Source organism: Eschscholzia californica, unplaced genomic scaffold, assembly GCF_041429995.1.
Source record: "Eschscholzia californica isolate CP2 unplaced genomic scaffold, dmEscCali1.0.p SCAF_2, whole genome shotgun sequence".
NCBI classification, from domain to species: Eukaryota; Viridiplantae; Streptophyta; class Magnoliopsida; order Ranunculales; family Papaveraceae; genus Eschscholzia; species Eschscholzia californica.
Window position 1 is genome coordinate 11,243,663 of NW_028238309.1, and position 12,562 is coordinate 11,256,224.

A 12,562-nucleotide genomic window follows, 5' to 3' on the forward strand; every position below is an offset into this window, starting at 1 on the left:
CTTTTGTACCTAGTAAGTAATAAATGATCTTGTTCCTCCAAAAATGGTGAGAATCTAGTATTTTGAGAATCAGGGATCATAAAGTCTTGACAGAAATTTATCATAAAGTCACCCTAAGGATCTGGTCTGGTTCAGGGATCTCCGGGTGGAGTCTCTACTGAACCCCTCTGTCTGAGTCTTGACCGAGCCACGGTCTGGTCAAGGATGGAGTCAGGTCGGCTGGGCCTCTCTGTTGATTCTCGGATGAGCGTCGGTCTGGTCAAGGGTGGAGTGAGGTAGGGGCGGACATGCGCTCCAAGTAACGTAAGGATCGGCCCGAATTCAAGGAGAGCTGGAGGCGACTCTCTATGGAGCCTTGTTACCTCCAGGGTCGTACAGAGCTAGGTCTAGTGGCCCAGGGCTGAGATTCCTTAAAAGGAAGCAGAAGAAACACGGCACAATTGACTACATTGGGTCAAAACTTAACCAACCCTCTCTCCAAACCTCCCAAAACCCTTTCATCTCCTCTGGCCATGTCTAACTAAAGATCATCTTCATCTTCTACACCATAATCATTTCTCTCTATTTAAATTCAACTAATATCTCACAATAAATTCTCTTCTCCATCCATCATGTTATATAATTTTCAGTTTTTCTCTTCATATCTATTAAATTCGTCAAAAACAATTCGAAAACACATTATTTAGAAAACAAGTTTGTTCAAAATCTCTGTTTCAAAATTCAAACCATGATTCTTATGGTCGAGGTTTCTTAAAAAGGTTACCGAAGCACTTCTATTGGTCATTGTAGTCCGGATTTGTATGAAAAGTTCTTGCATCTTTTAGGTCCAAATCCGTAGATACAAACCGAATTCAATAGAGAGTTTTGGCTTCACCCCACCGATTTGGACCCAGTGAGGGTTTGTAATCGGTGGACCTGATTGCTAATTTTGAAACCAAGTCGGCTCGAGTCCACCGATTTTAAATCAAAGACAAAAGGGAGAGTGTTTGTTTTGAGAGATTTTAAGTCAAAGAAAAAAGGGAGAGTGTTTGTTTTGAGAGGGGGCACCTTTAACCCATTTCTTAAAGTTCTTAAAGACAATGTTTTCTCAACAAAGACTTGGTCAAAAACAAGTTGACCAAGTATTATTGGAGGCAATATTCATCTTCCTTCTTCTCCGACGAAAGGTTACCGACTGGCCAGCAAACTAACCTTTAAAACTAAAATTCCTCTTTTTTCCCTTTCTTCTTCTTTCGTCTTGTTTCTTCTTCTCTCTACTCTCTCTCTCTCTCTCAGGTAAAGGGGAGGAGCCCTTTCGCCGGAACCGTCTGGTATCAGACGAAACCCAATCTTCAAGTTGCTAATATCACTTGTTTTCTTGTCAACCCTAATTCTCCTATTATTTTCTTTCCAAGTAAAATTGCTAATACTTGGTCAACTTGTTTCAGAAGTGTTTGTTTTGAGAGGGGGCACCTTTAACCCATTTCTTAAAGTTCTTAAAGACAATGTTTTCTCAACAAAGACTTGGTCAAAAACAAGTTGACCAAGTATTATTGGAGGCAATATTCATCTTCCTTCTTCTCCGACGAAAGGTTACGGACTGGCCAGCAAACTAACCTTTAAAACTAAAATTCCTCTTTTTTCCCTTTCTTCTTCCTTCGTCTTGTTTCTTCTTCTCTCTACTCTCTCTCTCAGGTAAAGGGGAGGAGCCCTTTCGCCGGAACCGTCTGGTTTCAAACGAAACCCAATCTTCAAGTTGCTAATATCAATTGTTTTCTTGTCAACCCTAATTCTCCTATTATTTTCTTTCCGAGTAAAATTACTTTGCCTTATTCCCCCCCCCCCCCCCCCCCCCCCCCCCACACTATATCCCTTCTCCTTTCAAAGGTCGTAGAAAAATCCCCTAAACATTACCCGGGTTCCGGCGAAACGGACCTCGCCTTTGTTAGTACAGATATAGAGAGAGAGTAGGATAGAAAGGCGAGGAAGACAATGAGGAAAGCTAAGTGGTGGTGGGAGGAGAGGAGGACGAAGAAAGAAAGGAGAGAAATGGTGGTGGTGGTCGAAGGTGATAGCCGAAGATAGTAGCAGTGAAGAAAAAGTTTTATTGTCGCCGAAAATTTGACATGACCTAAAATTTTGTACTTCGGAAAATTTGACAAAGCTCACAACATTTTCTTCATAATTTTGAACCCAAAACTTTTTCTAGTTTCCCTGATAAAGACCCGATCATTTAAATGTTATAAGTATTTGATTGATCAGCCTTAAAGACTCCATGCTACTAATATTTGATTAACTCTCAAGTAATTGTGGCATTCCTCTTTGATGAATAATAGAGTACGATTTCGGCAAAAAAAAAAGTAATAGTATTAACATGGTTTTTTTCGTTGAAACTAGTACTAATATATTGAACACGACAACAATGAACTTTTTCCAATAATAAAGAAACGTTGGATTAGGATGATGGGAGCAAGTATTTAAAAGGAATTCAACAGAGAGTGTGGGAGTAATAAAGTTTATGGACTCCTCTTAACAAAAAAAAATAAAAATAAAATAAAGTTTATGGACTCAAAAGATAGAATCCCCGGATAACGTAGTGGAGGTGGATACAATTTAATACTAGGTCAAGAAAACAGGGAATTCACTTGATAAACGATCTTCCTCTCCCAATAAAGTGAATAAACTAACAGTTTTTGACCACTTTAAAAGTCTGAATGCTCACATGAGAAGTGTGTGTGAGATAGAGATAGCCGGCCAGCTAGCCATGGTAAGCACTCCTGTGATTGTGGATTAGGTTTGGAACTTAACAGTCAATGTTTGGCTGATCACTTCTTCATTCCCATGCTTTTCTATAGTTCTCTCCCCCCCCCCCCCCCCCACCCCCCCCACCCCCCCCCCACCCAAACAATGCTTCTTGGCCTGAAATAGGTGGCGAGTTTGACCTGAAAGCTGATGTGGGTGGCTCTCATTGGTCCGAGCATGTGGAGAGAAAAGCTCCTTCCCCCCCCCCCCCAAACAATGCTTCTTGGCCTGAAATAGGTGGCGAGTTTGACCTGAAAGCTGATGTGGGTGGCTCTCATTGGTCCGAGCATGTGGAGAGAAAAGCTCCTTGGACCAATGAGTGCGGCTGCATCAGCTTTTGGGCTTAGGTCAGCCTCCATTTTAGAGTCAAATAATATTTCTCGTCTCTCCCTCCCTTCAGGATTAGGCTATCTGTTTTTATTAACTGCCTTTGCTGACCCACTAGGAGCCTAGGCCTCTCATTATTCTTTATACGAATTAATTTTATCTGGTCTTCATGTTATGAACAATTCAATTCAGTATATCAACTCTCTATTTTGAACTCGCAAACTAATTGTCTTTTTAGATTTGTTGATTTCAAATTTTTTAAAGAGTTAATTCCTATTTGGCCCCCTAATTTGTGACCAGCTTCCTATATGACCCCCTATTTTCTGTAAATTCAAATATGACCTCCTTTTTTGATGTAAATGTCCTAATTACCCTTCTTATAAATATTTTTGAACATAAAATAGAAAAAAAAAACTTGAATTCCACCTTACTTCCCTCTCCACCACACATATCTCTCCACATCACCTCTCTCTCTTTCTCTCTCCAACTCACCTCTCTTTCTCTCCAAGTCACTCCTCTCTTCTCCGACGAAGGTCGCCGGCCGGAAGATTTTCCGGGCGGCGACCTTAAAAAATTAATAATAATAATTTTACTCTCATCTCTCTCTCTCTAGAAACTCCGGCGAAGGGGAAATCCCTTCGCCGGAGAAGGTCTGTCCATGAACAAACCTTGAAGGTCTGTCCATGAACAGACCTTGAAGGTTTGTTCGTGGTCTGTTCATGGACACTTTCCGGCGAAGGGGAAACCCTTCGCCGGAGTTTCTAGAGAGATGAGAGTTAATTTTTTTTTTTTAAGGTCGCCGGCCGGAAAAGTTTTCGGCGACCTTCGTCGGAGAAGAGAGGAGTGACTTGGAGAGAGAGAGAAAGAGAGGTGAGTTAGAGAGAGAGGTGAGTTAGAGAGAGAGGTGAGTTGGAGAGAGAGAGAGGTGAGTTGGAGATAGAGGTGAGTTGGAGAGAGAGGTGAGATGGAGAGAGAGGTGATGTGGAGAGATATGTGTGGTGGAGAGGGAGTGAGGTGGAATTCAAGTATTTTTTATTTTATGTTGAAAAAATATTTATAAGAAGGGTAATTAGGATATTTACATAAAAAAAAAGGGAGTCATATTTGAATTTACAGAAAATAGGGGGCCACAAAGGAAGCTGGTCACAAAGTAGGGGGCAAATAAAAATTAACTCTTTTTTAAAATACTAATTGCATCTTTATTTCGTTTTAAAAAAATTGTTAGTGTGCCTCAAACTCTTGACCTCTAAGGTGGAAGACCAAACCTCTTACCACTTTGATCAAGGGTTGTTGGCGCATCTTTAATTTCGTTTATTATCTACCTTAAGATTTTTTTTATGGAACTAGTGGTTTTGAGAAAAGATCAATAATGATTGTGAAATAAACAGTCTTGTACAAACAAATCTAATAAACCATACGTTTGGTTTCTTCGACAGAAAAAAACCATATGTTTCGTGGTGATTTTTAAAAGAAGAAGAAAGAGGCAAAAATTACTAGCCAGACACAATATAAGGGTCAATCAGCTCCTTAGTTATCATCTTCTCTGATTCCTTTGGCGATCTCCGTAATATGATTCTTAAGATATACGGACTACGGTTAGTTACGTGACGAAAGAAGAGAGTCCATCCACCTCTATTCTAAAGAACTAGATAAAGTTAAGGATGAGCTTTTTCCTTCTTCCGCACTATCCCGACAGACTATGAAAATAAGTTAACTTTTTATTCCGTTTTGTTGTAAAGCAATGTGGTGCTCCTCTTAAGAGGTTAAGCACCCTTCCCTAGTGCGGCCTTTTAAAACCGTGAGACCCAGGTGTGCCAAAGCGGACAGTATCACTAGCAGCCCGGAAGGCTGGTCCGCACCATCCTATAACACGTTATCAGCACGATTCGCTCTACTATGATGTGGTCTTGGGAGGGTGTGTTGTAAAGCAATCCCACATTGGTGGGAGACAGGAGTGTGGTGCTCCTCTTAAGAGGTTAAGCACCCTTCCCTAGTGAGGCCTTTTAAAACCGTGAGGCCCAACTGTGTCAAAGCGGACAGTATCACTAGCAGCCCGAAAGGCTGGTCCGCACCATCCTATAACACGTTTCAGATTTTTTTCAATTGTTAACAATATAGGTGTCTCAATTAGTGAAGTGCCGGCCTAAATCCTCTTGTATGATCAAAGGGAAAGACTGACCAATTTATAGTGCACAAGAGTGATGTCTTACTTTGGCTTTTGAAATTAGTTCTATTTTTTTTAACTTTTAAGGAGAATATTGAATTTTGTTTACTGTTCACATTGAAGTTCTCTGATTACATCTTGTAGATGTCTTATTCATGCTTCAATTTGTTTACGATTGGGCCTTCATTGATGAGGTCCTAGGGTCCTATGAACCGGAGCATCATCTTACGATTATACCATGAACAATAAACTAATGGAGTAGGGATAATTTCATCTTGACTCCAAATTTGTGACTAATTGACCGGTTTAGCTCCCAATTGCGTCTGAGAATTCAACGTAGATCACAATTGTGTCTAGAAGTTCGAATTGGTCCCGAAATTTTGTCAAGTCTTCCAATTCTCCCTCATAACATTTTTGTAATTACAATTTATTATTTATGTGTCAAACTCATATTTATCACTCCTCCACTTCAACTTTCTCTTTCCTCCACCTCACATTCTTCAACCCAAGAAAGTCGTTGGGATACTACTGGCGACCATTTTTCGGCGACTTCAATTTTTCTTTTTCTAGCTTCTTTCTCTCTCTCTAAAAAGTTACGCTAAACGGGCTCACGCAACAACCAAACCCGCAAACGAAGTATCAAGTGGGTCTGATCCACTCACCTCTATGCACCAAGAATAACCAAAGAATGTCTGTGTCTCGCACATGCACATATAGGGCAAAGAAGCCGGACGTTTGAGCAGGAGGATCGTCCCCCATGATCATCTCCAGGATCATCTGCCGCCAATATATCTGCTTGAAGCAGCGTTACCGCCATTCAAGGTGACAACCAAAGGGAGGATATCACCATACTTGTTGAAGATGTGTTACAGTCATTCAAGATGATAGCTGACCGAGCGCTACAGTTATCCAAAATGACAAACTATCAAGGACACTATAAAATGATGCGAGAAGGAGGCCTACATGACAACCAATTCTAAAGGAAACAACTTAGGATTGTCATACTTTCTCTTTCATACAGAGGATCCCATTCACTACTGAATAACCTATTACTTACTTTCTCTTTCATACATTACCAAAGGCGGACGACCTTATATTATCAAGGAAGACGACCTTACTTTCTCTTGCATCATATACCTTGCCTCTAACTTACTGCTTAGTTCATCAGATGTCGATTCCGTCGCTATTTCTCACAAAAACATCATTATTCAAACACAACAGAATCTGTTCATGAGTTATTTCAATGAGATCTTCATTCTCTTCTTCTGTTAACGACCCAGCGAGAATGTCCTTCCCGTTTAACGTTTTTAACAAATCCTTTTGCACTAATGCATCTCGTATCTTGATCTTCCACAGATTGAAATCATTACTTTCATCGAACTTTTTTATCTCGTATTTCGCCATCACCAAACTTTATAACCAGGCTTTGATACGAGTTTGTTATAACAAAATCAAGAAACGAAGAAAAGTATAATTGAAACTAAACAATCACACAGTATCAAAAAAAGATTTACGTGGTTCGCTATGTGAAACCTACTCCACGATAAACAACGACGCGATGATTTCCATTATCATAAGAAAAACAAGTTACACAAGAGATTCGTGAGAAATTGCATAAGATATTTCTTCAGTTTATTTAACCACTAAAACCGTAATTTCACTGACCCAACACCGCACTAACACTCTCTTTCTGATTCCAAAATATACATGGATACCCTTTACATTGATAACCGCACATTTCCAAAAAAAAAAAGATAGCCGCCTTAACACGAGCCCTGACTTGGAGATCAACCTTGCTAAACGGGTCTAACATTTCGTGCCGCGGATACTCTCAACCCGAATTAAATATCGATTCAAATTTGAAATTCAAACAAATTTTAGCCACAATTTCAAACAAGATATGAATCTTGTTTTCGATCTATTGACACTAATACCATGATTGTTATGAATAATGGAGCGAGTTATAAGCACATAATGAGATCCCAAATAGGTAAACATAAGGAAAAAAAATCAACTAAAATAAAGGAATACATAAAAACAGAAATAAACTAGGATTCTTAGATTTTTTTCTTTTGTTTTTGTGTTAAGGAGGATTCTTAGATTTATCACTACAAAAAACAGGGCCATTAGGGACGGTAAAAAATTGTCCCCAAAAACAAAAAACCGTCCCCAAAACTATATTCAGGACAATTGTTGTCTGTCCCTGAAAGAGGCGTCCCGAATAGTATTAGGGACGAATATGGCGACGGATTGTGTCCGCCCTTAATAGTATTTAGGGACAGTTGTAATCTGTCACCATAGTCAACATTACTTGGGACAGTTTACAATTGTCCCTAAAAATTTGGCGTAAATTTCCACTAGATAATAGTGGGGACGGATAAAAACTGTCCCTAATGAGTATTTAACAATCTATCCTCGTACATTTGCTTTTTGAAAAAATAAAAATATAAAAATAAATCTTCACACTCCCAATCCAAATGAGTTCCAGACAATGATAATGTGTATACTTTATTCAAGACAAAAGATAATGTTTCATAATCGTTCATATATCAAATTGTAACTATAAAATCAAATAAATCTTCACACTCCCAATCCACTAAGTATAGTATAGACTTAGCAAATATTAACAAAAAAGACATCCGACGTGCATGTAATCATGCTAATCCCTTGAACCGCCATCATAAAGATCAGCCGAAGCAACAACATACCATATCCAATCTTCTCTAACTTTGCTGAAATAGTTGCGAAGGCCTTCGACAAAAGATAATGAATGACTCCCTGCCATATGAAACATGACTAAGATGAAACGTATTGCAAAAAAATAATCTCACAGTTAGTGTTCACAAATAGAACAATTGTCTATATACTGTACAATTTTACTTAAGTTGTGAATGTAATTGACCTAAATATATAGCCTTTGAACTTGTCATAAAGTTAATTAATAAGAGCAAGCCACATACGAAAATAACTGAAGTCCCAATCTTATGTATGAAGTGCAATACAACCTACACATCTTTGTTCTTTTAATTGTGTAGTATGGAATTCAACCTACACATATGCGCAGTTAGTCTTTCGATGCTACATCACGGATATGCCAAGCATGGCCAAAATAGGTATCTAAAAAATGGTTAATGCCTTAAATTCGAAAATGTACTCATATTGAAGACCTCATTTATATAATCATGCACGTGTTCATGACAAGTTCGGTAAAGGGAATTTTGACTAAAGCAAATTAGAGCTTATAAGAAATAAGATAACACAAATAATGTTACAGGACTTGTATCTAAAAATGGGTTTTAAACACATACTGATGCAGTTGCATTTAGGAGCTGCCGCACATCCCTTGCCGCCTATAAATATGATGGGTCCCAATAAATAGCATTTCCGCTAATCTGGCCCCATAAAGCCTCTGCAAATAGTCCATGAATATGAGTTAGTACGCCAGCCGTATACAAGAAATTACGGAGACATATATGTGAAAGGTTATACAAAGGTTTACACTTTAATAAACAAGCAACAGTTCAACTAGAATTGATACTTCAAACAGACACTTCACTGAACTACCTTTCTCATTTAGAGCTCTAACTCTTAAATAAAAATAACATGATCTCATAATAAATTTGTCGAACTAGTTTTATTTAAAAAGAACTTCATTCATTAAGGAAACTTCGTTTAAAAAGTCATAGCTTTCTCCCTTTTGAAATTTATCTGTAAATATACGGGTTTAGGATTTTCCTAGTTACCTCTTAATGGGATCTGCAGAAAGTGCCTACTCTGTGAAAACCCATTGAGTTTTATAGATCACAGCAAACAAGTCCATAGAATATTTCGCTGGAATTACAGTTCGCTTGAGAACACCACCAGCACTAATGAGAATCTAGTTGTCTATTAGTAGAAATTACAAATGGCTCGATTACTGTGTGGGTTTTCAACCTGTATCAATAAAGAAGTGCTCAAAGTTTCTGTAAAGATCGAAAGTAGCATCAATGGCTGATGAGTTGATGGGTTGATGAACACCAAAATCATTCGCAGCTGCATAAGTTTTGGCTATCTACCAGATTGAACCTTCAACCCCTTTTTGAGCCAGTGTATAGACCTTGTTGATAACACCATATGGCACACCATCGGGGTAGACCAAGTTCATCTCAATAGCTGAAGACTTAAAGGTTCCATCCTCTTTCAATAAGAACCCGAAAATTTTCAGGTTAAGAAATACTAGACTAATGGGTTCTTCGGCTCTCCTCCATTTCAACAGCACAAACGAGCAAGCTGTAAGCTCATTAGGGTTCTTCGGCTCTCCTCCAGAGAAAAAAACTTTAAAGGCAGTGACAGTAAGAACACATAAACGAAAATAGTAACTCGGTGCCATTCCAGAGAAAAAGGTCACCAAGGGCATAGTATAAACATGGAAGATAGATTGCTTGAAGCACCTCCATTACTGGCTTGAGTATGAACTTGGAATTTTATACACACATTTCTTCATCCGAACAGAGAATTACTACCACGCGTCTAGATGGAACTACTGATGTCTTGTATTTGAGCTACGAATTGTCACGCCATGTAAAAATTTTGTATATCCTAAGAAACTTAGCTTCCCGTCTGACTTTCTTATCCATTCACTAAGGACTGAGTAAGAAGATGGGCCGAGATTCATTTCCTGCACAAGTTTGTTTTTCTAGCTCAGCATAGGTTATAGTCAAGGTAACACCAGTGCTGGACCTGTTTTGTATGCCATGGGCGGTGTTTAGGCAGGCTGGTGGTGCCGGCCCCAGGATACTCCACGGCCCGGTTGTCCGTGGTGGGCTGGCAAGGGCCTTTGTAAAACACCAAGTATAACTAACATGTTAAATAAATGGATATGGGCGGGGGGTACCTGTGCTAGTTCCTCTACACTTATGACTTTGTTGCCATTGTGTTCGAAATATTCAAAAGCAGCAGTTGCAATTTTCTCCCAGTTTGCGAGAGCCTCAAGCTGATATGGACTTATTGAAGCAGTGCAAAATTCTTCGAAGTCCATCTTTCTGTAAGCAAGTGGTTCCATCTAAAAATCAATTACCACGAAAATTTGGTTAATTTCCTTCCAAAGTAAATTGGTTCATGTGTCGACTACCAAATAAGTGAAATTTTTTTACACTAAAAATGAAACTTCAGGACATCTCACCGCATGTAAAATCTCAGGAACCCGTGAGTCCTTCATGGCATCGCTTGCATTACGACTGAGAGCCTGTGTTGTATTTTATCAATTATCATAAGGTTTTAGCTAATTGAACAAGCTATCCATATAGAAGGAAATCCTCAATCAAATCTTCACAACCACCTACCTACATTCCAAAGACAAGGAAGTACAAAAATCTTACCATTTTGAAATTCTCAAGGGAGATCAGGCCATCTCTACTTGGTTCCAATAGCTTATACTGAGCTCTTAGATAGACAAGTTCATCTTCTGTTAATGCTTTTGACAGAGCATGAAATCATAGTAACAAGTTTTGAGAGCTGAGAACAGCAAGAAGTAGCTTCATCTTTCAAAGTTTCAGTCCTTTGATAATGATCAGCGAAAAACTACCATTTTAGTGCAGAAAAACAATTGAAGTTTCTATCAATTAGTAATTTATACCATTTTAGTACACAAATTTGACCAATCAGGTAGAGATGATACCTTTAGAGCTGTATGCTTAAATGGTGTTGATCGAAGGTATGACTTGACTAACTTAAAAATCAATATATCTAAAGGAATAGAACGTCTCGTAACCATGGATGACCTGCACATTAAGAACTGTTAATTACTTGGCGTGAAAATTCTTTGTCAGATCGAGCAAACTCATTTTCTGCATTAAAACAATATCAGGATCAATCAGTTCTTCTACTCTTTTACTTCAAAGTTTTAACTCAAATGTTTTTAAGAATACCTTTGATAAGTTGTGGTAAAGAGGGAATTGTAATAAGTTTTCGCCATTCGTACAAGAGATTTCTTTAAGCATTTGTACTGGGATAACGTGACATATGTGTATCCCCAAGTAATATGATTCCTCCTTTGTAAAGCTTTATAGCCATACAAGCTATCGAATCCGGTTGTTTTGTCACATAATGATTTTATTTGGGGGATCGAAACCTGAACAAGTGACTTCAAACCATATGTTAGAAAATCAGATATCTTTATATGACCAAATTGTTCGTCACTTCGAACACGAACGTAGGTTCAATAGGAACAACCTACCCTCACAGTTAGGATCTGTTGAATCAAAAAATTGATGAAAAGACAAACAATAGTTACAACACCATTACCATGGTTAGTCAAATACATAATCAAAGGGGTTAGGGGCTTAAAATAATGTTTCCCGCAAATATCGAAATTACATAAACTCTCAAATTGAATAAAAATCATACAGAAGAAGAAAAGGAAGAGTTCATGTCAACCTGCATAAATTTGCAGCAAACCCGAATTAGGATGTTATGTCATAAACTCTCAAACGATTAAAAGAAGAGGAAGGATAACAACAAACCTGGTCGTGGTTTTGATGCAAAAAATCCTGGTCATGGAACAATCTGAGTTACATAATATCTTAAGCAGAATAAAATTTGCAGCAAAATCGAATTAGGATTTTATGTTAGAAATTCTCTATTGCTTACTGTGAAGAATAAGAAGAACATGAATAGGAACAACAAATTTGGTCTTGGTTTTGCTAGAAAAATCTAGGTCGTGGAACGACCAGAGTTATGTAAACTCTCAAAATGAATAAATTTTCTACAACAACGAACTAGGGTTTCATGCTATAAACTCTTAATTGATTAATTTGAAGAAGAAGAAGAAGAACAACAACCACCACCACAACGAAAAACCTGGTGGGGCAGGAGATGAAAATCGAACGGTGATACCGGAAGCAAAACCCTTGAAGAAGAAGATGAGAACAAGCACAAGAGAGAGAGAAAGAAGAAGAGGAAGAACAGTAAGCCCTTACCCTAGAACGAGAAGAAGTCGCTGTGGGGAGGAAAAAGGGGGAGAGAGGAAAGAAGGAAAGATAAAAGTGAAATAAAAGAGGGAAATTGATATCTGTTCCGCGCCTTTTCTTTTGACCAGAAATCTGCGCGAGTTTTAGGCGCCCAAAACGTTCTAAAAATCGACCCTAAAATAGATTAATTTGTCCCCATTGTAGTTTTATTAGGGACGAATGTTATAAAATTGTCCCTACTATGAACATATTAGGGACAAACATAAAAACGTGTGTCCCCATTAAACGTTTTTTTTGTAGTGTATATACCAAAGAAAACTGAAAGGCATTTAACAATATAGTG

At 38.4% G+C, this 12,562-nt stretch overlaps 1 protein-coding gene across 9 annotated transcripts; it reads right to left on the bottom strand.

The window, feature by feature from the left end:
* Positions 1–7,754: 7,754 nt before the first annotated feature.
* Positions 7,755–12,372, bottom strand: LOC147556185 (CDPK-related kinase 4-like). Of its 9 annotated transcripts, none has more exons than XR_015235222.1 (9): positions 11,773–12,322; positions 11,179–11,686; positions 10,929–11,097; positions 10,630–10,831; positions 10,434–10,496; positions 10,146–10,313; positions 9,016–9,929; positions 8,581–8,681; positions 7,755–8,050 (listed from the first exon to the last, which is right to left on the bottom strand). XR_015235222.1 is itself a non-coding variant. In XM_086663979.1 (7 exons), exons 3-6 carry the CDS (start codon positions 10,630–10,632, stop codon positions 8,595–8,597), a joined length of 321 nt encoding a protein of 106 aa, XP_086520105.1. In that variant the 5' UTR covers positions 10,633–11,097; positions 11,179–11,686; positions 11,773–12,252; the 3' UTR covers positions 7,912–8,050; positions 8,581–8,594. The 9 variants fall into 9 exon arrangements, 1 of the variants encoding a protein (XP_086520105.1); XR_015235225.1 differs by having other exon boundaries at positions 11,179–11,381; positions 11,773–12,313; XR_015235227.1 differs by having other exon boundaries at positions 10,929–11,031; positions 11,773–12,252.
* Between the last annotated feature and the right edge of the window lie 190 nt (positions 12,373–12,562).